The sequence below is a fragment of the Camelina sativa genome, chromosome 12 (assembly GCF_030686135.1).
Source record: "Camelina sativa cultivar CO46 ecotype springtype chromosome 12, ASM3068613v1".
Taxonomy (NCBI): domain Eukaryota; kingdom Viridiplantae; phylum Streptophyta; class Magnoliopsida; order Brassicales; family Brassicaceae; genus Camelina; species Camelina sativa.
Genome location: NC_141891.1, coordinates 17,064,911 through 17,089,476, shown reverse-complemented (window position 1 = coordinate 17,089,476; position 24,566 = coordinate 17,064,911). Strand labels below are relative to the sequence as shown.

General features: G+C 34.4%; 3 protein-coding genes, 1 long non-coding RNA gene and 1 other non-coding gene across 6 annotated transcripts; all 5 read left to right on the top strand.

Annotated features, from left to right (window-relative positions):
- Window positions 1–1,367: 1,367 nt before the first annotated feature.
- Window positions 1,368–2,344, top strand: LOC147930636 (uncharacterized). The gene is made up of 3 exons (XR_015574384.1): window positions 1,368–1,769; window positions 1,861–1,909; window positions 1,989–2,344. It is a non-coding gene; the product is annotated as an uncharacterized LOC147930636 (long non-coding RNA).
- A 4,218-nt stretch (window positions 2,345–6,562) lies between these two features.
- Window positions 6,563–14,502, top strand: LOC109124760 (topless-related protein 2-like). Its single transcript, XM_087479469.1, has 25 exons — window positions 6,563–6,939; window positions 7,038–7,217; window positions 7,441–7,554; window positions 7,647–7,805; window positions 8,160–8,334; window positions 8,436–8,568; window positions 8,795–8,910; window positions 9,231–9,363; window positions 9,458–9,567; window positions 9,794–9,863; window positions 9,944–10,014; window positions 10,098–10,193; window positions 10,291–10,383; window positions 10,575–10,702; window positions 10,961–11,195; window positions 11,312–11,470; window positions 11,560–11,655; window positions 11,991–12,140; window positions 12,245–12,355; window positions 12,493–12,669; window positions 12,847–12,975; window positions 13,193–13,288; window positions 13,375–13,557; window positions 13,832–14,007; window positions 14,110–14,502. The coding sequence occupies exons 1-25, from the start codon at window positions 6,860–6,862 to the stop codon at window positions 14,315–14,317; spliced, it is 3,378 nt and encodes a 1,125-aa protein (XP_087335595.1). The 5' UTR covers window positions 6,563–6,859; the 3' UTR covers window positions 14,318–14,502.
- Window positions 14,503–14,793: 291 nt separating this feature from the next.
- On the top strand, window positions 14,794–18,874 carry LOC104732027 (putative disease resistance RPP8-like protein 2). The gene is given in 6 exon segments (XM_010451553.3): window positions 14,794–15,507; window positions 15,938–16,815; window positions 16,911–17,057; window positions 17,262–18,349; window positions 18,352–18,735; window positions 18,737–18,874. Coding segments are annotated over 5 exon segments (2,511 nt in total). The 5' UTR covers window positions 14,794–15,507; window positions 15,938–15,947; the 3' UTR covers window positions 18,761–18,874.
- Window positions 18,875–20,704: 1,830 nt separating this feature from the next.
- LOC104732026 (uncharacterized) lies at window positions 20,705–23,295 on the top strand. 2 transcript variants are annotated; one of them, XM_087479336.1, is made up of 7 exons: window positions 20,789–21,270; window positions 21,526–21,737; window positions 21,910–22,002; window positions 22,108–22,336; window positions 22,477–22,562; window positions 22,656–22,747; window positions 22,834–23,295. In XM_087479336.1, exons 4-7 carry the CDS (start codon window positions 22,148–22,150, stop codon window positions 23,076–23,078), a joined length of 612 nt encoding a protein of 203 aa, XP_087335462.1. In that variant the 5' UTR covers window positions 20,789–21,270; window positions 21,526–21,737; window positions 21,910–22,002; window positions 22,108–22,147; the 3' UTR covers window positions 23,079–23,295. The 2 variants fall into 2 exon arrangements, with proteins under 2 accessions (XP_010449854.1, XP_087335462.1); XM_010451552.3 differs by lacking the exon at window positions 21,910–22,002 and having other exon boundaries at window positions 20,705–21,270.
- Window positions 23,296–23,414: 119 nt separating this feature from the next.
- Window positions 23,415–23,488, top strand: TRNAT-AGU (transfer RNA threonine (anticodon AGU)). The gene has a single exon. It is a non-coding gene; the product is annotated as a tRNA-Thr (tRNA).
- Window positions 23,489–24,566: the final 1,078 nt, after the last annotated feature.

The window sequence follows — 24,566 nt, the reverse complement described above, 5'->3', positions numbered from 1 at the left end:
TTATACATGTTTCCTATTAAGATTCTGTTAAGCTTTTAAGATTGAAATTTATCGGTTTTTTAATTCGGATTCTAAAAATTTTTGATGTTAAAAAATTATTTCTAATTAATTTTTTGTATTTTTTTTATGATCAAGAAAGTTAAATAGTGACTTTCTAATATCAATATAACCAAACATTGCATTTGCAATCATCTTTTTTTTTTTCCTTTCAAAGTGGAGTCAATCTATAGACCCTTTCTTAATTATTGTCTCTTTTTAAAATATTACTAGACTAAACCACTTGTTAACTAATTAGCATTTAACTCATATAAAGATTTTAAATATTGTATCCATATTTTAAATATTCACACCTATTTCACTATTTGTATAGGGACTGAAACACGACAAAGTAATTATAGAAACAAAATTGATCTAGTGAAAGTACATAATCCTCCTTAAATACAAAGGATTGTTGAAATTTTGGACTCATAGCGATGATATTTTTTTTTTTTTGGTAAGGACTCGTGCTCATTTGTAAATATTATTTGAAAAGTAATTACAGACATAAATGTAATTGACCAAAGAGTAAAACAAATCAACATTTAAAATCACATAAAGTAAAGTTTGTGTATCTTAGAATAGAATAAGATATGGTATATTTATACATTTGAATTTTTGGTAAGGACTCGTGCTCATTTATAAGATAAGGGAAGCATTTTTAATAAAGAGACATAGGGTTAGAGATTATTACAATGAAATGCCACTCAAATTAAAATAAGGATATATAATTCTTGAAGCCAAACAGATTGATATTAATTGGAACCAAACAGATTGATAGTCCTTAGTTGTGTAATACCCAAACAAAAATTAAATGATGTTAATACATAAAAATCGGGTGTAATTAAATCCTACCATAAAAAACAGAATGATTTATTAGATTAGGAAAAACAGAATAAAATCAGCATCCTTAAAAATTACAAACTATCTTAATTAATATCTAAACAATTAAATTCAAATCATTAGTTTTCAAATCTTGAATAAGAAAATAATCCAAGCGTGATTAATATCTTTCTTAGCTGAAAATAATATAGTTATATAAAAAAACACAACATAAGGAAATTATAATAAATTCAAAATCTCATATATTTAATATCTACCATAACTACAAGATCACAATACTAAATATATTCTTTTTATCATCGATAATTCAAATTGCAACATTTAAGATATGTGAAATTCATGTATTCTTTCCAAATCATTATAATTTGCAAACTAATAACAAGGTAATATTACCAAATTATGAGAAAACCTGTGTTTTTCAAACAAATTTTCATATTTATATTAATAATATATTTTAGATAATACTCATAATCTTAGGAGAATTCATTAGTGAAACTAAATGTTAAGTAATAACAAGATTGTAAAAATATTTATTCTTATCAAAACTAAAAAAAATATATACGAATCGGCCAAATTTTTTTTTTGTATAAATATTACAGTAATCATCTTCAATTCAAAAAAAAACTCTCAAATCTCTTTTACTCCGAAACAGAAACTTATTTTCAAAGGAAAGAGAACTTTGATTTACTACAAAATATCAAATCGAAAAAATAAAACAGGATGTTCTTTATTTTGTTTCTTTGTTAAAACATGTTTTTTCCAGTTTAATCTCTCTTTTAGTATATAATTGTCTGTTCTTTTGACTAATCTAATAGCGACGATGTGTTTATGTAGGGCTTGAAGTTCACATTACTGGAGAACCATAAGGTATTGCCTCCAGCTAATACAAGGTCAGAAGTTTAAACTTTATTATTTAGAGAGTATAATAGATGTTAATTTTCACAAAATATTCTAATGGTTATCTAAACTTTTTAAATATAGGTTAAGAACATAAAGGTTGGTGGAATAAGAAGACAATAGATACACGAAGGTACCAAAATATTAATGAATTTAATATTTTTTAGCCACACATGATTTAATAATAATTATATGTATATATATGTTTGCAGGTGGTAAAAAGAACAAATGTTGTTACTACATCTGATGTGAAAGAGAAACATGAAGAAGTTATTGATTCTAATCAATTTCACTAATTGATTGTGTTTAGATCAATGTTTTTAAATGCTTGGGTTTTTAGCATAACCCGGACCGGGATACCTTCTGATTCACAGTTAAACCAGTTCGATCGGCCGGTTCGGTCCGGATTTCAAAACATTGGTTTAGATTTTATATGTAGAGAAAAACATGTAATTATATATTAGATTTGTTTATCCATCCCCACATATAGTGTAGGTATATATATGTGTGGTATAATAAAATCAAAATGTTACTAATATATTTTATAAAAAAATTCGAATTGTAAATTCACATTTTCGTTTCTTTTCATTTAATTTGTGTGCTATTTAAATTGGGGCGATCAAACAAAACAAAATATATGGCTATAATTGCCTATCCAAACTGATAGGAACAAGTAATCTTCAATCAAATTTTGGAAAGATAATTATAAATTCAAATAATATAAGGAAATCAAATTTAATTCTACCGCATAAGTAGAACTTATCATACCAACTAAAAAGAAAGAATCCCTCTAATCTTCGTGAACCATATAATGCGATTTTATAGAGTTTCGAATGGATAAATATCTATTTTAGGACAATTATTTCAAAAATTTGGGTACTTTTAAAAATTACAGAGTTTGAGACTATCAAAACAGAAAATAATTTTTTACCCGATCTCTTAAAACATATTTTATAGATCATTAGTGTCACAAATTATGTTTGTAAACAACTTCTATCAAGTTTGGACAAATAACTTGGAGTTATATTTTAATTAATATTTGGTTAATAAAAAAGACATATTTTATAGATTAGAATTTTGTTTTTGAAACGCCTGTTACCCATAGGTTTTGCAAATTCAGCAGTATGAATACAGATATTGCTCATGTTGTTTTTAGAGAACCGGTTTTCTAAGAGTAAAAAATAGCAAAATCGTTACAAGGTAGGCCTATCAATGTGGGTTCCCCCAGCTAGACAATTTAGGTAATCCAATTTGGTTAATCTTTATAACCGATCACTTCGGTTCGCATTTGATTTGGATGCATCGTCGTGTCGATCCAAATGTTATTGTGAAATCAGTTTTGATCCAAAACCACAATTCTCAGATAGAAAAAACATGATATGTATGAGACATGACGAATTTTTCTGTCCACAAATAAACATATTATTTTTGCTTATTTTTTAACTGTAGTTGTTTCTACTAATAACAAAACAGATCTGATCCTACTTTTTGACTAAAACAAATAGAATATTGTACTGATATGAGTTTAGATTATAAATATTAATAATATTTGTTAAAAATATGTTTATAAACATAATTTCACACATACATAACATATTGTAGACCTGATAAATAACATTAATTCTTGAAATCAATCCCGGACGTACGTGCGGATCCGAATCTAGTTTTATATAACTTTGGAAATCTTATTATATAAACCTTAGTTTTCAAAGTTATTAATTCATATAATCGCGACATGTGTCAAGTATATCGATAATATTTTGACATGCGTGAAAAAAAAAATTATTTAATAATTATAGAAAATTTTAAAATCCTAAAAGTAAAAGGATTACAATTAATATTTTTGAAAAGTATATAAGACCAAAGTAATCTATTATATTACTAATTCTAATAGGAAAGTTATCTATTAAATTACTAATTTCAATAAGAAAATATGTGCAATTAATAAGAAAAATATATGCAATTTAATTGTAATTATTATTTATTATAATCATATAGTTAAAAGAAATTTATACAAAAAAAGTGATTAAAGTATGAAAAGGTTTAATGTGGTATTCATACCGAACATGATTATCCATACAAGGCTTCTGATGGTTGTTGTGATCAAAACATGGTTAGTTTAGTTTTGGTTTGTGCATTTTAAGTTTTGTGAAACCTCAATTTGAAATTGAAAATTTATGTTTCTTTTGTTAATGTTGCAGAAAAATGCCAAAGTTGTCACAATTGATTCTTACGAGGATGTGCCTAAGAACAGCGAGGCATCTCTAAAGAAAGCATTGGCTCACCAGCCTATTAGTGTCGTCATTGAAGCTGGTGGTTGCGCATTCCAGCTCTACTCTTTGGTATGAAATAATAACTCAATTGTTTCAAGAAGCTCTGCTGCGGAGGTGGCTGAGACATCTGGTTTTGATACATATTGGGTATTTTTGCTTGCCAGCTTACTACAGTATCCTAGTACCTTGAACAAACCAGTACTTTCATAAAGATCATAGCTTTTGTCTCTTCAGAATCAGCTATAACGTTTTCCAAGCTTACTAAAAGCCCTTTAAAAATACTTATTTCACATTAACAAAGACACCACAAGATTAAGAAGGTACCTGGTTAATGTTAAGAAACAATTTCATCTTCCAAAATATACTGACTATTACCTACCATTTCCTGTAGTTAACACATTAGTTTCGATCGATGCTACTTTTTTTGTTATGTCGAGGTTATGGTCAAGCTACTATAGATATACATGTTCCAGTTCCCCACACCATCACCACCTCCTAGCCCAAGTCCTTCCCACATTAACTGAATCACCAAACACAATTGATATTTACTAAAATGGAACCAGGCTTATAGATATCGGCAAAACAAATTATATATGCTACTCGCAAGTTCATGAACCTCAAAATTGTTGCTAATCACTCTTGTATTTCATAAAAGTTCGACACTTTTCAAATTTTAATTATCAGAACGGTCAATTAACATATGTTAAACTTTTCTAAATAACTTTTTCTTTTTAAACAAAATTAAAATGTTTTAAAAATATATTTACGTTGAGTTCCTTTTTGTTGTATACCGAGAAGAAGAAACAAATGTGCAGACATTTTAGCAAAGAAAGAATATTCGGAAAACATTTCTCTATCACTATATACCATACTTTTAACTACCTCAGTTACATTGTGAACAACTTCGGGGGTGGTATTGGTTTGAGATTTTTAAAGATTTTTGAAGAGTTCAACAAAATCATTAAAAATGAATAAGTGAAAGATTGTTAAAAATTGCTAGAGAGTTTTGTTGATTAGTTTTCTAAAATCTTGTAAAGTCTTCCATACAATCCCTGTATTTTTATAATATTTTTCATGATTTTATTTTATAAAGAAAGTGTCTAAAATCATGAACCAATAACATAATAATTGAACTCATTTACAATCATAGATTCTTTTGTTTTAATTGAATAACACAAAACTTTTAATGACTTTATAAAAAGTCTGAATCCAATGACCCATATTTGTTAAGATTTTAAATAACTTTTTACAAATCACAAACTAATAACACTAAACTTTAACAGAGTTTAACAAAATCTTGATCTAATAACAAAGAATTCTACATAACATTTCAAACTAGATTAGGACCCGTGCTAGAGCACGGGTTGAAATTCCTTTTATTTATATTATAATTTTATAATAAAATATGATTCTAAAGATCATGATTAATGCTAGATTAGGACCTTAAAAACTTTTAAAATCAATCATATAAATTATATTTTATTCGAAAATTATAATATAAATAAAATGAATTTTAACCCGTGCTCTAACACGGTCCTAATCTAGCATTAATGTTTAATTTTTAATTTCTGAATACGATCCCGAAGATCACGATTAATCTTATTAAATTAGCGAGATTTGATTATTTTTTATGATTGAGAGTATATTTTTATCCCTTAAATAATTTTTTTATTGATGTGGTTTATCAATAAAATATGTGGAAAATAAAATGGTAATATTGTGATTCTAGATATTTGGAACCATATACGTGATCTTCCGAAATAAAGTTTGAAATATCCATGAACTATCAATTTGGAATAATCCGTTTAAGATTTTCTGTTACAATTAAGATTTTATTTGTTACAATTAATATATGGATTAATTTATAATATATGTATAACCTATTTGTAACCATTTATAAAAATTATAAAGTCTACCAAAACAATGTTGTGTACTTCCGTTTTAAAACTCTATTCTAATCTTAAACCAATAGCCCCCACTTCAATATTATTAATAAAGATTTAAGAGTTAAAAAAAACATATTTAGCGTATAATGTATCTAGGAATTTTTTTTTTCCTTTTTTGTTCTTAAGCTAAAAAGAAAATTAACCCAAAAGAAGAAAATAATATTACAAAAATAAGTAAGATAATATTATATTACGTACTATGTAAATCTTGCCAAAAAGAGAAGTGAGTATATTGCGTAAACTAAAGAAATCTGTTTTCAAAATTATTAGTATTTTTTTAAAATATACTAGTAAATTGGTTGGAAATAAACTGTATCACTGAAATTATCTTTTATAAAAAAAAGGAAGGAAAAAAAACACTCTGGAAGTCTGGATAAAATTAAATTCGGTCCATTCCTACTTGGGTGTGCTGAGCTGTATTGGATAAACGCCAAAGGAGGAGCGGTTCCGACAAACGAGGTTATCACCTTATACTGATAAGAACCTCTACTTATCATAAATAACCTAAATCACTTATCAAATCACAGTCGGTGTGATAAAAACCCTGCAAAACGCATCGAAGAAAGTGGAGAACAAGTCACACTTTTTTCTTTTAATTAAAAAGAAAAAGGAAAATTTTTAAATTTGAATTTACATAAAAAATTTTAATTGATTTATAATTTTTTTTCTGGGTCAGCTTTCCTTCTTTAGTTTCGAGAGACGCGAAGAAATCGAACAACACACAAACCCTAGAAAAACCATTATTTTTTTTATAAAGAAACAAAAACAAAAAAAAAAACTTGAAACCACCGATCTGGGAAATTAGCGTAACCGTCTCTCTCTCTCTCTCTCTCACCATTACCCAGATCGCACTTGATTGAAAAAATGTCATCTCTAAGCAGAGAGTTAGTTTTCTTGATTCTTCAGTTCTTAGATGAAGAAAAGTTCAAAGAATCTGTTCACAAGTAAGTTTTTTTTTTTGTTTTTTTTGTATTCTCGGTTATTTTGGTTTGTTATAGGTTGTGAATTTTGATTTTGGTGGGTGTGTGTGTGTGTTTGTAAGGCTTGAGCAGGAGTCGGGGTACTATTTCAATTTGAAGTACTTTGAAGAGAAAGCTATGCTTGGGGAGTGGGATGAAGTCGAGAAGTATCTTTCTGGTTTCACTAAGGTTGATGATAATCGTTACTCTATGAAAATTTTCTTCGAAATCAGGAAGCAAAAGTATCTCGAAGCGCTAGATCGGTAATTTTTTTTGGCAATTTTTCTTTTTTTACAATTTAGGGAATTTTTGGTTAGCTGATTTTGGGTAATCACCTAACCATAGTTTTTTTTTTTAGTTCTTGTCTTATTGATTTGTCTGGTCTTAAAACAAAAAATTGATGATTATTTTTGTGATTGAGAATGTTTTTTTTTTTGTATGCGTTATGTTTTATACATTGTTGTCTTGGTTGTTCTTTGTTTTCAGACAAGATAGGGCAAAAGCTGTTGAGATATTAGCAAAGGACTTGAAAGTTTTTGCTACATTTAACGAGGAGCTTTACAAGGAAATCACTCAGCTTCTTACTCTGGAGAATTTTAGGTAATTGTGTATTTTTGATAGTTTTGAAGTTCAAGGGTTGTGTCGTCAATGGCAGCCATATGGAGTTGAAATGTGGTGTTTTTGCTTTCCAGGGAGAATGAACAGTTATCGAAATACGGTGATACCAAATCAGCTAGGGGTATTATGCTTGGGGAGTTGAGGAAATTGATTGAGGCTAATCCTCTGTTTAGAGAGAAGCTTGCTTTACCCACTTTCAAGGCTTCACGCCTCCGAACCTTGATCAATCAAAGGTGACCGACCCCCTTATTTTGATAGATATTAGTTGATGATCTCTGTTGTTTATTTTTGATGTTCGAAATAGTTTAAGTTGGTAACCACGCCACTATTTTAGTGATTTGCAAAAGTGGCACTTGGATGACTATGATATCAACCTCTGTTATCAGTTACTTTTCTTTATTTTCAAGCACCTAGAAATGAAAAACTGTCATTAGTGTCGATAAAGAATATGTTTGTTTTGTTATGCTTATCGTGTGCAGTGGTTGAAACCAGTTTATCTAGCCTATTATCTGAACCAGCTAGTGAACTTAAGGTGTCATATTAGTCATTTTCTTCATCTAAGGTTTGATGCTTTTGGTAATTTGCAGCTTGAATTGGCAACATCAGCTATGTAAAAACCCAAGGCCTAATCCAGACATCAAAACTTTGTTCACTGATCACACTTGCTCACCACAAAATGGAGCCCGTGCACCCACTCCTGTTCTTCCAGTTGGTGCTGTTGCAAAGCCTTCAACATATGCTCCTCTTGGGGTACATGGTGGAGTACGATCACATACCATACAATCCAATTATTTTTACATATTCAAGAACTTTATAAGACATTTGAGAAATGGACGTAATTTATATAACCATTTTCTGTACAGCCTTTTCAGCCTTCGTCTGCTCCGGCTCCTAACGCAAACGCTTTAGCTGGATGGATGGCAACCCCAAATCCATCTTCATCAGTTCCTGGTGGTGTTGTGGCCTCTTCCCCATTTCCTATGCAGCCAAATCAAGGTAGATCTTGTTACTCCAATGTTTAGGCGACTTGTAACATACTGCTGCTTATGAGTTATGATGTTCTGAGTTAATATTTGGTCATGATTAATACAGTATAGAGAACTTTTTTCATGGTTCAAAGGATTGTAATCTTGTTTTTTGTATTTGTCATATCAGGTATTGGAAAGTTAATTTTAAAAGTTTATTCCTAGTTCTGAATTCTTGTTGCTGTATTTCATGGCAGTTGCTATGCTAAAACATCCTCGTCCATCCTCAAACTCTCTTGGAATGATGGATTATCAAAGTGCTGATCACGAGCAACTTATGAAACGTTTACGGTCTGGACCAACTGGTGATGAGGTGATTATTTTTCTTATAGTTGATAATTTACTTGGTGTATTTTTACTTTCCATTATATTAATTTAGTGTTGAAAGTTCTTTGACTGTCCAATTTTGGCTATTAGATTTTCATATTAATTCATTATTATCAGAGGACTAAATATAAGTTTGCATCATTTGTGATTCCTTGTAATCATTAAGATTGGCGATAGTAAGTATCTGATGCATGCCTCATTGGTTTTAGCAGATTGTTCATTTCCCAGTACGAAAAGAAAACTCTCTTGTTTTGCATGTCTGTATGTATGACATCGAGTATATGGCTTGTAATTCTTATGTTCCAGGTCACATATCCTGCTCATTCTCAGTCTGCCGTCTCACTTGATGACCTCCCTCGAAATGTAGTGAGTACAATGCGCCAAGGGTCAGTAGTGACAAGCATGGATTTTCACCCTTCCCATCACACGTTGCTCACTGGTTAGTCTAATGCCACCATGTAGAGACTAACAGAGTTGAGCACTTGAGCTTTGTTTGGTTCATGTTTCAAGTTATAACTGTTTGTTACTTTTAGTTGGTTGTTCCAGCGGTGAAGTCACCTTGTGGGAAGTTGGATCTAGGGAGAAGGTTGTCACAGAGCCTTTCAAGATATGGAATATGGGAGCTTGTTCTGTGAACTTCCAGGTTGGTCTTTCACCTTTTCTCAAAACTGGGATTGAGAATCTCATCGCGTTTCTTTTCATATATTATAATTGGATCGTATACTTATGATGTAACTAGAATGTGGACAACGTAAGAAGCTTTGTTTTTGATACATGCTTCAGTGAATGTTCTGTTCTATGAAAAGAAGTTTAAGCATTGCACCATCAGCCTTTTATGTGATGATGACATCTTCACCTTAATTTGCCAGGGTTCTATTGTCAAGGACCCATCAATATCTGTTAGTCGTGTATCATGGAGTCCAGATGGAAATTTGATTGGTACGCTATTTGAAGATCATCAAACATATCTTTTCAATTGGATACAATGTTTGAATCTGATTCCTTTTTCTCATGTACAGGGGTTGCGTTTACTAAACATCTGATCCATATATATGCTTACCAAGGGTCTGAATTACGTCAACACCTAGAGGCATGCCTATTCCCTTTTCTATATAGTTGAACATTTTTATGGAATCTGCAAAAAGTGAATAAATAGTTCGTTTCTGCTTATAGATGGATGCTCATGTTGGCTGTGTGAATGACTTGGCCTTCGCCCACCCAAATAAGCAACTCTGTATCGTGACTTGTGGGGATGATAAAGTTATAAAGGTAATTATGCAAATTCAAAACAGTGAATTTTTGAGGCTGTTATGTGCCTTTTCTATGGCTCCCCTATATAGCTGTCTGACAGATACTTTATGAGTAGGTCTGGGATTTGACTGGGAAGAAACTTTATACCTTTGAAGGGCACGAGGCACCAGTTTACTCCATCTGCCCTCACCAGAAAGAAAACATCCAGGTACAGCCATCTCTTGTCGATAAGTCTTGAAGAATGGGATTTTTTTTCCCATTGGTCATAGCAATCCAGTTCCATTTTGGCTGCATGGGAGGTTAACTATCATCTTCCGGAGTGGATTCTCTGTGGGTGTAAATTAAAGGGAAACTTCCGTTTTACTTTTGTAATAATTATTATTCTTTTCCTTCACGCAGTTTATATTCTCAACTGCTCTTGATGGTAAGATCAAGGCTTGGCTCTATGATAATGTGGGCTCAAGAGTTGACTATGATGCACCAGGACAGTGGTGTACAACTATGCTATATAGTGCTGATGGTAGCAGGTAATTCTGATTCTTTCTTGAAATAAATATAAGAAAACCCTTGATATGTGGTCTGGTTCAGTGGTTCTGAAAACTATAGAAAAGACTCAATTGACGTGGCTCATATAAGACAGCTAAATCATATGAAAAAAGTAACAAACTTGCATTATTTTCATTGGTGGAAGATTTTTATATAAGAATTTAGTTAGTTATCAGATTAATAGGTCGTCTGCTGCAAGTTGTGGCCATAGTAAATGTTAAAGTTTCCCATTGTTTCAGATTATTTTCTTGTGGTACGAGTAAAGACGGAGATTCTTTCCTGGTTGAGTGGAATGAAAGTGAAGGTGCCATCAAGAGGACATATTTGGGCTTTAGAAAGAAAGCTTCAGGGGTGGTTCAGTTTGATACAACACGCAACCGATTCTTGGCCGTTGGTGAAGATAACCAATTAAAATTCTGGGATATGGACAATAATAATCTCTTAACAACTGTCGAGGCTGATGGAGGACTCCCGGTATGATATACAAGCTATTGCTCTTGACTACTTGTATATAAATATCTTCTCGTTTTCCTTTTTATGGTTGCATATGTTTGATTGTTCCTAACCGTGCTATGTACTGCCTCTATCAGAGCCTTCCCCGATTGAGATTCAACAAGGAAGGGAACCTTCTTGCTGTGACTACAGCTGATAACGGATTCAAAATTCTTGCTAATGGGGACGGTCTGAGGACCTTAAGGGTCATGGAAGCTCGTTCGTTCGAAGCATCGAGAGCATCGACTGAGATGAAGGTTAATATTAATTCTCGTTTTTCTTGAAAAAAAATTCTTGTCAGACCTTTTGTCTAATAGAATTTACAATTTTTATCCTCGGTAATCAGGTATCCTCATCTGCAATGGTTACAAATATTGGCCCAGCTGTTGGTAAAATGGAACAAATGGATATTGGCTCTCCTACAAGGCCAACCCCTATTCCTGTATGTTTTTCGATATTTCGGCTTTACATTATTTATAATCTTTCAGCAATAGATGAATAAATGGGACAGTTAGAGCCATGTATGGGTAGCAACATATTATATTGGCTTAATTCTTCAGTACAATCCATCCTGAGGCACTAATGGCATCACTCAAGTTTACAGATTGATCAAAATCCTTTATCCATGCAATTAATCAACAGCTAAAATTATTGATCTGGGATATTAGAACCGTGGCCAAACTGAAAAATGTATCTTGTTTTGTATAGTTCACAAGTTTTTTTTGCACATACGATTTGCGGCTTTGTCCTCAAACTTTGGTGTTATTATGTGTACAGAACGGGGTTGATGCAATGTCAAGAATTATGGAGAAGCCAAGAAACCTGGAGTCTGTTGAAAAGTCCAAACCCTCGGAGCTCATGGAAATTGTAGATCCGGCTCAATGCAGACAAGTGACCATGCCAGATAGCAAGGATTCTGTTAGCAAGGTTTGTTATTTATTTCCTTAATAAATTTATTCATATTCAGTTAGGGATTTCCATTACTTAACCTGTTTGTGTATTATAATAATGGTGTCATATTCATGTCTAAGGTTGCTCGGCTTCTTTATACAAATTCGGGTGTTGGCGTATTAGCTCTTGGAACTAATGGTGTCCAGAGACTATGGAAGTGGAGCCGCAGCGAGCAAAATCCAACTGGAAAGGTAATACAAACTTAACTTCAACTTGTACAGTTAATATATATCTGTATATATTACATGTATGCATATAAGTATGTGTGCTTGGATCACTTCTATGTTCTCCCTTCCAAGTCGTTGAGATTGTAATTTTTCTTTTCAAGGCTACCGCTAGTGTCACTCCACAGCATTGGCAACCTAACAGTGGTCTCTTAATGACAAATGATGTTCCGGAGAATCCTGAGGGAACTGTTCCGTGCATAGCCCTTTCGAAGAATGACTCGTACGTAATGTCTGCTTGTGGTGGAAAGGTTTCACTGTTTAATATGATGACATTTAAGGTAAGCTTCTTTATCTATTTTTTTCACCCTGTGCTCAGACAATTACGTCTTTATCATTGATGCCTCATTTCGGCTTGTAGTGGAAGTAGTATCTTTTTAATAAAAAAACTTCTGCAACAGCAAGAACTGATATGTGTCAAATATGTGAACTTACTGGCATTTTCACTTTGTTCACAGGTGATGACTACTTTCATGCCACCGCCTCCTGCTTCAACGTTCCTTGCATTTCATCCGCAAGATAATAACATTATTGCAATTGGGATGGAGGATTCTACTATTCATATCTACAACGTCAGGGTAGATGAGGTAATTAATTCATTCGATATCTTGATTACTGAATTTGTTGACTAAGGTATCCATATTGAACTTTTTATTTTAGTTTTGTCTATCAAGATTGTGTTGAGCTAACTGCTATAATATATCTTTTGCACTCAATCTTTAATGAAATGGAACTGACGAATAAAGGATATCTTTATTTGTACTTTGGAGAATTGGTAATAGAATCTCTCTCTTTAATCTACAGGTGAAAACAAAGTTGAAAGGCCACCAAAAGCACATCACTGGTTTAGCGTTCTCTGCCGCTCTAAATATTCTAGTTTCATCTGGTGCTGATGCCCAGGTATGCTAAGCGTTTAATTTTCTTGGTACTGCTATTGAGCTTTCACCAAACTCGGTTGTAACTGTATGGACCTCTCTATGCTATAGCTAATCTTTTGGAGTGCTGATTCATGGGAGAAGAAGAAATCTTCAGCTATCCCACTACCAGCTGGAAAGTCACCAGTAGGTGACACTCGTGTCCAGTTCCACAACGACCAGGTCCATTTACTGGTTTCTCATGAGACACAGATAGCCATATATGACGGTTCAAAGATGGAGTGCATTCAGAAGGTACAAAAATAATGTTTCACTAATACTAGATTACCAGTGAAGTGTATTTAAAGTATATCGTCCTGGTTAATGCACACATATGCTTCTAGTATCCTGTCCAAATAGTTCTACGTCATCGTTTTTAATTCAAAGTTGATATTTTTCTCTTGTGATTGCATTTTACTGGCATTATATGACAAGATTGTCTCATTTTCGCCATATTGGAATCACATAATTATAGACAAGGCTTATTTGTCATGTTTGTTATTGTTTGTTGTTGTCTCTTATGATGCAGTGGGTGCCACAAGAATCGCTATCATCACCCATAACCTGCGCATCTTACTCCTGCAACAGTCAACTGGTTTACGCATCATTCGCGGATGGAAACATCGGAGTCTTCGATGCTGAATACTTGAGACTCAGATGTCGCATTGCCCCATCAGCCTACATGCCACAACCCACACAAAACAGGTTAGTTTAACCTTAAAATTCTTAATTACACATGAACCTTGCAAACTACTTGAAGCTGTCTAATCGTCCTGACAAAATCTTGTTTCTCTTTCTGCAAATTAGTGCTCCAATCATGCCACTGGTAATTACTGCTCACCCTCAAGAACCGAACCAAATAGCTGTAGGACTGTCTGATGGGTTGGTAAAAGTTCTCGAAACCCCGGAACCTTTTAGAAGATGGGGCGTTGCAGAGAAAGCAGGGACGGAAAATGGACGGCCGTCAAGTGCGTCGGTGGCTAATAACTCTGGTTCAGATCAGATTCAAAGGTAGAATAAAAAAAAAAAGGAAGAACAAGATGACAGATAAAGTTAGTTGGGTTTCTTCTTTGTTAGTGTAAATCTGTTATAGCTTTGGTCTTTTGTGTTGGGGACAAGTAAAACGCTTTAGAGTAAAATCCAGAACTCAGTAGCTGTAGTTTCGTTTTGTTAGTTTTTTAATGAATGCATCTTGTCAAAGTTTCCATTAGTTGTCATGTCTAAGACGGAGACAAGAATATTGGTTGCTCTGATATTATCGAAAGTGCGCAGGTTCCACAAGGTTTAGAGGTCCAATTCATGCTTTTGAACTAATTTAATCATCGTGCTCAGATACATGGTACGTACATTTGTCACATGAGATAAAAACACAAATTGACACACACTTGACACTTGCATAGAAAGTAAAATAAGATGATAAAACCTGATACAATATTTGAAAATTCCCACGATATACCCTTTCTACGAACACACTATCAAACTGAAACAACTAAGAAATACGTATGTAACTAAAAGGGTATGACTAAACTTGGACTCAGCCGAAACCTAATGTCTTGGTTATTTTTGCTGGGAATTTACGCTATTCGCGACTGCTTTGGTCACAGTTTTCTGTATTACACGGAAGAGAGAAATTTGGTTACTTTGGAATTCAATGGTCCACGGGTATGTGAAGAGCGGTAAATCTCAAGACGCAGTTAAGATGTTCGACAAAATGCCTAGCAGACACTTGATTCTCATGGGCAGCTATATGATCAGTGGGTGTGGGTTTACTTAACAGAGGTTATGATGGAGTTCTAGTGTGGTCCGAGCAAATGCAGATTCCCGAAATAAATCCAGGTTACGTTGCCATTATTATTATGAGTCAACATGTCAGCATAAGTAAATAGGCTAGTTTGATTTGAATTTGCTGACTTGTGGAATCTATGCAAGTAGTTAAGATGAGAAACAAGCAGCCCTCCTTAGTTGTATAGTAATATAGTTAACTTATAAAACTAGTGTGAAACTGGTTCTGAGTTATAGAAACCAGCAAGGGTCTTTTTTGAAATTTCCTTTTAGTGAGGGACAAAAAAGAAGTCAAGAAGCCGTGTTTAATAAAGGGCATGACTCACGACGAATCATTGTCGTTGAATAACTACAAGCTCCACCTATTATTATCTTCCAAAGAACGCTGTGAACACAAACAAGCCAGTGTTTTTCAGACAAGAGGTAAATGATGTTATCTTTCTTCTTCCTTTTTTGATAATTTAATGATGTTATCTTATTAATTTCTTTTTATTTTTTCTGCTTGCTATGCGTTGATTCGTATTTTCCATCTTGTTTTGGTGACTTGAATCTGCTTTTAAGATTTATGTCTGAATGATCACTGGTCTTGTTTCACTAATTTGGTTAGTTTTTCGTTGTCAACCACAAACTTGAATCATAGTTATGGGTTTCTGTAATTGTCTATTAAGAAAAGTGTCGTTTGGTACTTTGGTGTTTGGATATAATAAAATATCATATTTAACTTCAATGATGATTCAATTGAGTTTTAGATAATTTCTACAAGAATGTTCCACTTTGTGATTGTGGATTCCGGGCTTCTTGTGATCGTCCCTCGTCGGTGATTGTTGACTTCTGTGTTCTTATGGTGGAGCAGGAGAGAAGTTATGGCTGAAGGAGTTATCTTGTTTGGAATTGAGAAGCTTTGGGATCTTGTGAGTCGAGAATCAGAGCAGTTCCAAGGAGTCCATGAGCAAGTTTCTGAACTAAAACGTCAGTTGGGAAGGTTACAGTCTTTGTTGAAAGATGCAGATGCCAAGAAACATGAAAGTGAAAGGGTGAGAAACTTTCTGGAAGATATCAAAGACATTGTTTATGACGCTGAGGATATAATCGAAACCTTTCTTATGAAAGAAGGGAGAAGAAAAGAAAAAGGGATCAAGAAGCGTGTCACCAAACTTGCTTCCATCTTAGTGGATCGTCCGAAGATAGTGTCAGATGTCAAAGGAATAAATAAGAGGATCTCTGATGTGATCTCATCAATGCAGAGTTTTGGAATACTACAGATGATTGAGTGTGGGCGTTCATTGTCCCTTGAGGATAATCAAAGGGAACTCCGACATACATATCCTAACAATTCTGAAAACGATCTTGTGGGGATGGATCAGAGTGTTGAAGATTTGGTTGCTCAGTTGGTGGGAAATGATAACATTCAAGTGGTTTCTATATCCGGGATGGGGGGTATTGGTAAAACCACTCTGGCCAGACAAGTTTTTCATCATGACAGAGTACGGCGTCATTTTGACGGATTCGCATGGATCTGTGTTTCGCAACAGTTTACACAGAAGCATGTTTGGCAAAGAATCTTGCAAGAGCTTAGACCAGATGATGGGGAGATTTTAGAGATGGATGAGTTTACACGTCAGGGTAAACTCTTTCAGTTGTTGGAGACTGACAAATATTTGATTGTCCTAGATGATATATGGAAAGCAGAAGACTGGGACCGAATAAAAGAAGTGTTTCCACAGAAAAGAGGTGACTTCTTAGCAAATAAATGCAACGTTTTCTCTGTACACATTCAGTCATAATTGCATGTAATTTCCCAATCGTAATTCAGAAACATTTTGCAGGTTGGAAGATGCTACTTACTTCCCGCAATGAAAGTGTTGGTTTACATGCAGATCCCACATGCTTTTCCTTTAGGCCTAAAACCCTTACTCTTGAACAAAGTTGGACTCTATGCCAAAGACTAGCATTTCCTAGGAGAGGCGAAGCAGGTATACTTTAAGATATAAAATTCAGTATGTTGCAAATTGTTCATTTTTTCCTGATGAACAGAATTATTAAGATGTTTATATCAACATTCCTCTAGACTAGAATATCTCCTACACGGCCAGTTCTCTTAGGAAGTGATGTAATTAGGCAATATCTTTATTTTAAGGCTCAAAACTTGAAAGATAATACTTTGTGATGATATGCAGAATACATTGTTGATGAAGAGCTTGAAATCATGGGTAAGGAAATGGTGACCTATTGTGGAGGACTACCGTTAGCTGTTAAAGTGTTGGGAGGATTGTTAGCTACGAAACATACAGTTCTCGAATGGAAAAGAGTACATGAGAATATTGGACTTCATATCATAGGAGGATCTGGCTTAAATTTCAATTCGGTTTATCGAGTATTGTCTTTGAGCTATGAAGATTTGCCAATGGGCTTAAAGCATTGCTTCCTTTACTTCGCCCATTTCCCTGAAGCCTACAAGATAGATGTGGAGACATTGTTTAATTACTGGGCTGCAGAAGGAGTTGTAATGATCGATCGAGGAACCATTCGAGATAATGCGGAAGGCTACCTAGAAGAGTTAGTGAGACGAAATATGGTTATTTCTGAAAGAAACTATTTGACTTCGAGGATTGAGTCTTGTCATATGCATGACATCATGAGAGGAGTTTGTTTGTCTAAAGCCGAAGAAGAGAACTTTCTACAAATCGTCAAAGTCCCTACATCTACCTCTACCATCAGTGGTCAATCTTCTCGCAGACTCGCTGTGCATAGTAGTAAGGCATTTGAAATGATGGGACATGAAAAAACTAAGAAAGTTAGATCTCTTTTGTACTTCAAGACCAAGGAAGAAGCTCTGATACAATCATTTCTAGACTTTGGGAGTTTACCATTTCTCAGGGTGTTGGATCTTTCTAGAGTCAAGTTTCAAGGAGGGAAGTTACCTTCCAGCATTGGAGAGCTTATCCACTTGAGATTCCTGAGCTTATACAGGGCTGGAGTATCTTATTTACCTTCTTCTCTGCGGAATCTGAAGCTTCTGCTCTATTTGAATTTAGGTGTCCATGGGGTTTCAGTTCATGTGCCAAATGTTTTGAAAGAGCTGCGAGAATTAAGGTACCTTATCTTACCTTTTCTAATGGATGTTAAAACAAAATTGGAACTGGGTGATCTGGTGAACCTAGAGACCTTGAGCGGTTACTCACTAGAGAACAGTAGTGTGAAGGACCTTCGTGGTATGACTAATCTCAGAACTCTCACTATCCATTCCCTTAATGGTTGTACTTTTTAGAAACTCTGTCTTCATCTCTCTTCAAATCGAGAGAACTCGAGCAGCTTTCATTGTATGAGGTCATGCATGATGGCCATAACGAAGGGAAACTTGTTCTTGATTCCGTTCATCTCAAAGTTTTAACGGTGGGCATGCATATACCAAGACTGCTTGAACAACATCGATTCCCTCCAAACCTTGCACACATATGTCTACGGTATTGCTGCATGGAAGAGGATCCAATGCCGATTCTAGAGAAGTTGCTTCACTTGAAGTGGGTTGAATTATCATACCGTGCTTTCACTGGAAAGAGAATGGTGTGCTCGAAAGGCGGGTTTCCTCAGTTACATGTGCTGAAATTATCTGGACTATATGATTTGGAAGATTGGGTAGTAGAAGAAGGCTCGATGTGGTGTCTTCGTACTTTGACTATAAATGAATGCAGAAGTTTAAAAGAGCCTCCGGATGGACTCAAGTATTTAACATCCTTAAAAGAAATGACAATTGCGGGCATGTATATGATGGGATGGAAGGAGAAATTGTCTGAAGGAGGACAAAACTACTACAAAGTCCAACATATCCCCCGTGTTCAGTATATGAGAGAATATGCAGATTGAACAATATGAGGTAACGTTTTTCTTTTTTTTTTTTTGGTTTTAATGTGAAGATGAGGTAACGTTTTGTGCATGTAACAAAAACATGAGACAATATCATTTGGATCCATGTAGAGAAGAAGTGTCAGATGTACACACACTTGACAAAACCATCAAACCATCATTATAGAATGGATTATATCATGAATGAGTGGATCCATTAAAAAGGTTAAGGTTGTTGATAAAGACAAAACCGTCAAACCTAAAATTTAAGCTCATTATAGAGTTTTGTTCCATCATTATAGTTAAGATTTTCCAATCTGTTCATATCTCTGAAGTAAAGTGTTTCCGTTGAGTTGAACAAAAAAAATATATATATATATATATATATATATTTCCGTTGTTTCACTTGAATCTATTCTCAACATTAACACAAAATCAAACTCAAAATGACTGCCAAAGAAATCAAATCACAACTGAAAAAAGTGTTTTTATTTTTGATTTTTGTTGAATCTAGAATTCACACCATGAATTTGTTTGAGTGGAGAACAAATTCACTTAAAGATTTCTCTCTAAAAACTGGATTAAAGCTAGAAAATAAAGAGGGGTTATGATTTCTTTAAGAAGAAGGTTAGGGTTTTGCTCAAGAACAATGAAGAATTAGGGCTATAGTTCGGAAACTCGAATGGATAATCGAATCTACCGAACTGGGGGGACTAATTGTTGGTGCGGGATTTAGCACCCACAACATACCGATCTAAACCAAAAATAAACCGAATAACTCTGCACATTAGCTAAACCGAGGAACCCCCCCCCCCCCCCCCTTTTGGGCTAGCTAAACGGGCCTATAAGCAGAAGCCCGGCGAAGTCACTTGACCGACCTCCGAAACCGCCCCCTAAGCCCGACCTGATCATCAGAAGAGGAAACTTACCATATTTGAAGATCAAAGACTTAAGGAAAATAGACTTATTTTGTAATTAATGCATTCATATAAATAGAGAGATATCCTCTCCTTGTAAAGCATCCAGAAATTAATACAATAGCCCTAATTCTTCATTGTTCTTGAGCAAAACCCTAACCTTCTTTTTCAAGAAATCATAACCCCTCTTTATTTTCTAGCTTTAATCCAGTTTTTAGAGAGAGATCTTTAAGTGAATTTGTTCCCCACTCAAACAAATTCATTGTGTGAATTCTAGATTCAACAATTTTGATGAAGATAAAAACTGAAATTGAAGTAATTATATATATATATAAAAGAATGTTCTTATATATATATTTTTTTATTATTATAGATTGTTTTTGGGGTATGAGTTTTTTATAATCGTAGGCAATGTTCAAGAAAGCGCTAGGCGGTAATTGGGCGGTGACCCAACGCCTAGCGCCTAGAACGTTTAATCGGAGGCTAGGCGATTTTAGGCGTTTTCAACGTAGAACATTATATATGTAATATTGTAGACAAAAATATATGTTAGATAAATAAAAGTAATAAACCATAAACAAAACTTAGGAAAAAATGTAGTTTTTAATTGATATCAACAACATATAAAGATTTGTAATTATGTATATGAATGTAAAACTTTAAATTTTAATTATATATAGTTAAAAATTAGATAAATATATTAAATCGAAATATATGTGATTTTAGGCGGTTTAGGTTGTTGTCTAGGCGTCGGTTGAGCGCCTAGGCGCGGCGACCGCCTAGACCGCTTTTTCAAACACTGATCGTAGGTATGAATTTATTCATTTGATTAAATACTGTAAATAACAAAATCTCATAATAAAAGGCATCTTTGACTGCTCTACTCAATTAAATCACTAACCCAAAAAAATCTAAAAAAATCTAAAACCCTAAAACATAATAATAAACAATAACCATTGAGGCCCTTTTTCAAACTGCGTCACACAGAAGACGAAGAAACGAAGAAGAAGAAGACCAAACGATAATCAAATAATCCTCATAATCATCATCCCCAACTACTTTTTTTATTATTCTCTATCGCCGGCGCCTGAACAAAATGTCGACTACCCGTAGGATCCGCGGCGAGAATCGGTTTTACAACCCTCCTCCGATGAGAAAACTTCAACAGGAGCGTGAGAAGAAGCGACTTGAAGCCGAGGAGGAAGAGAAAAAGAAGTTAAACGCTAAGGAGAAGATGCTCGATCGCCAGATTAAGTCCAAGGATAAGGAAGTTAAGAAACCCGACGAGTGCTCTACCTCCGATTCCTCTCTTGTACCGGGTCGGGTCTCCTCCTCCACCACCACAACCACCACCGGCACTTCCTCCAATTTAGGCCGGTTTATCGAGTGCACCACTCCCGTTGTCTCTACGCAACACTTGCCTCTGGTAATTTTACTTCTTGAGGTTTATTCGATATTTCAATTGGATTTTGGGAAGTTTCACAATCCAATTTCAAAATTACTTTTTGCATTGCACATTTTAGCAATTAAAGATCGTTCTTTTGGTAACGATCATGCTCTTATTGGATTTAGGGTTATTGGATAGACTTTAGAGAATCTAGACTCACAAAGTATGATGCTTAGTTAAGAATGAGATGTTGTTGTTGTTGTTGTGCTTACTATTAGTTTATGTGTCCTTCAGAGAAGCATGAAAGGGTGGAGAAACCGGGAACCAGAGCACTGTCCTTACTTCTTGCTTAATGATTTGTGGGATTCATTTGAGGAGTGGAGTGCCTACGGTGTTGGGGTTCCTCTTCTCTTAAATGGGATGGATTCGGTTGTTCAGTATTATGTTCCTTATCTCTCTGGAATTCAGCTTTATGAAGACCCATCTAGAGTTTCAACGAGTAAGAGGTGAGTTTCATATCATTTTGCGTATGTTTTATTTGCTTCCTTATCAATCATTAGTAGGAGGGTGATCTGGTTCTTTGCTATTGAAGAGCTGAGATTGGGGAAACTGATATTTAGCAGTTTATTTTCTTGTCAATTATATATTCTGAAATGAAGCCATCTCTTTCTTGGATAGTTCTTAATCTTCGGAGACGATAGGAATACCAACTTTTTACGTTCCCTGCTACTTAACCTAGACGATGGGAACGCTGTAGGAACTAGATTTCAAGTATGTAATGGTGTTGAATTCCAAATTAGTTTGGTTTCTTAAGCTTTCTCCTTGATTCCCTGCCTTTTAGATAAAACCGTTGTTTTGGTGTATGTTCTTAAACAGGAGACCTGGTGAAGAAAGTGATGGTGATTCGCCTAGAGACATGAGTAGCGATGGCAGTAATGACTGTAGAGAGCTTTCTCAGAGTTTATACAGAGCCTCTTTGGAAGAGAAACCTTGCATTGGTTCATCGAGTGATGAGAGTGAGGCCAGCAGTATCTCTCCTGGTGACCTTGTCTTTGAGTATCTTGAAGCTGCTATGCCATTTGGCCGTGAACCATTGACTGACAAGGTAAGCTTATTATCTTTGCTTATACGTGTTTCAAAAGTGGCTAGACCTCTATTAACATGTTACAGTCACATGGTGTTCAATTTATAGCCGGCGAAAATGTTCTGTTCTGTCTCATTATAATTTTAACCTTACTATTTCAGATCTCAAACCTGTCATCACAATTTCCAGCACTCAGAACATACAGGAGCTGCGATCTATCACCTTCCAGTTGGGTCTCTGTAGCTTGGTATTGCATCTAATCTGTCCTTTCCCACATTTTTATGAGTTTAGTTTCCCAGATCGCTCTCTCTAAATCTTTTGTCATCCCACTTTCTTGAAGGTACCCAATATACCGAATACCATTAGGTCAATCATTACAGAACCTCGACGCTTGCTTTTTAACATTCCACTCCTTATCAACACCCTGTCGAGGTAAGTCATCTCTGCATATATAAAACGTAGTCTGGCTTAATATAAAACATTCCGAATCAAACTCTTATATATTATCTTGTAAAAAGGTACAAGCAATGAGGAAGGTCGAAGCTCAAGCAAACCGGTTGCATCATCGAAGCTTCCTTTGCCGACATTCGGTCTAGCCTCCTACAAGTTTAAGCTGTCGGTATGGAGCCCAGAGAGTGACGCTGACGAGAACCAAAGAGTCGGGACGCTGCTACAAGCAGCTGAAGAGTGGCTCAGGCGGTTGAAGGTGATCCTACCAGACTTTAGACACTTCATAACGCATAGTGGTTCCGCGTGGAGATGATATATTTAATAGTCGTTTCCTAAAACTATAAATAACGAGAGTGATATATAGCAAAAGTGAAGCATCTTTCAGCAACTTTTGTTTGTTTTTTTGAAGGGGAAAATGAGAAATCTGTATAGACACTGATCGTAAATTTGTGTTTTATTACCGTGGAAACTTGTTATGTAATTGACACAGTTTGGAAAAAAGAAAAAAAAAAAAAAAAGAGTTTATTATATATAAGATTTTTTGTTACTTCTGTTGTGTAGTATTTGTAACTGTACTGGTGTGTCTGGTTAAAATAGAGATATTTGATATTAAGGGTTTTAGAGTTCTTTGAATTAAGGGTAGCAAGAAGCTCTCGTAGCTCAGTTGGTTAGAGCACCCGTTTAGTAAGCGGGAGGTCTTGAGTTCAACTCTCAACGAGAGCATTTTATTTATAAGTTTGTTTTGTCACTTCATTCAACATTTTTGATATTTTTTGTTTGGTCATACTTGAATATGTTTTGTCTCGACTCTTTGAAGGAGTTGCGTATTATAATTGTTTCACGTTAACGTACGGCCTCTTTTCTTCGGACAGACCATAACACCTCACGCCAAAAATAAACATTTTTGTTGTTTACTATACTATTATTATCCCTCATTTTTATCATATTTGGAGTTTTTATACACGTGTTTCAAAAAAAAAAAAAAAAAATTGGAGTTTTTATACACAAGTTATCCTCATTTTTATCATATTTAGAGTTTTTATACACAACTTATCTTGCTTCACTTAATTATATAAATCACCAACACGTTGTGTTCATTGTTGTTTAACCTATTCGTTCGTTCTACTAAATCATAGGGTGGATCAATTCAATTACTATGCATAGTAGATGTGTTATAAGAGAGTAGAGTTCAAACTTCAAATTCAATTACTTCAAAATTTACAACACGTTTTAAGCGCTCATTCACGTGAATATTTTATGAATGACTCAACTCAAATATCTATGAGAGAGTTGAGGTCGATAATTGGAAATAACGTCAAAATCCAAAAAAGTTGGGTCAAAGAATGGTTTCAATTGGCTAAAGTGGTGGCTGGATTCACATGCTGACACTTAAGTTTTCTCAAATAATGGGTTTTTAATAATTCTTATCTACTTCTTACCATCGATTCGACACTTTGCATCCCGGGGAAGCTCCTCCGCAAAATTGACATTACAACAACTACTTGTTAATTTTGTGGTCACTAACTTTGAGTTTTTTTTTTTTTGTGTTTTCCATTAAAACATCTCTAATAGTAACAGATTAAATTGCACTAAATATTTACCAATTAAGAAACGAAATTATATGGGTTCAGAGTTCTACACAAAAAAAACAGTTAGTATGGTATATTCGAAGAATTCTTAATAAATTTTGCTTGGCAGGTTTATGTACCAAAAAAAAAAAACAAACAATTAAAATTATTAGAATGATATTAACTCTTAAATTTGCAGAGCGTAAGAGTTTACTTAACATTCAAGATTACAA

What these genes read in the sequence shown, in the direction of transcription:
- LOC109124760 (XM_087479469.1), top strand. Translation starts at nt 6,860, where the DNA reads ATGTCATCTCTAAGCAGAGAGTTAGTTTTCTTGATTCTTCAGTTCTTA. An exon ending in TTCAAAGAATCTGTTCACAA is followed by an intron (nt 6,940 to 7,037) that starts GTAAGTTTTTTT and finishes TGTGTTTGTAAG; the next exon opens with GCTTGAGCAGGAGTCGGGGT. An exon ending in TATAGTGCTGATGGTAGCAG is followed by an intron (nt 10,703 to 10,960) that starts GTAATTCTGATT and finishes CCATTGTTTCAG; the next exon opens with ATTATTTTCTTGTGGTACGA.
- LOC104732026 (XM_010451552.3), top strand. Translation starts at nt 20,941, where the DNA reads ATGTCGACTACCCGTAGGATCCGCGGCGAGAATCGGTTTTACAACCCT. An exon ending in CTACGCAACACTTGCCTCTG is followed by an intron (nt 21,271 to 21,525) that starts GTAATTTTACTT and finishes TGTGTCCTTCAG; the next exon opens with AGAAGCATGAAAGGGTGGAG. An exon ending in AGAGTTTCAACGAGTAAGAG is followed by an intron (nt 21,738 to 22,107) that starts GTGAGTTTCATA and finishes GTTCTTAAACAG; the next exon opens with GAGACCTGGTGAAGAAAGTG.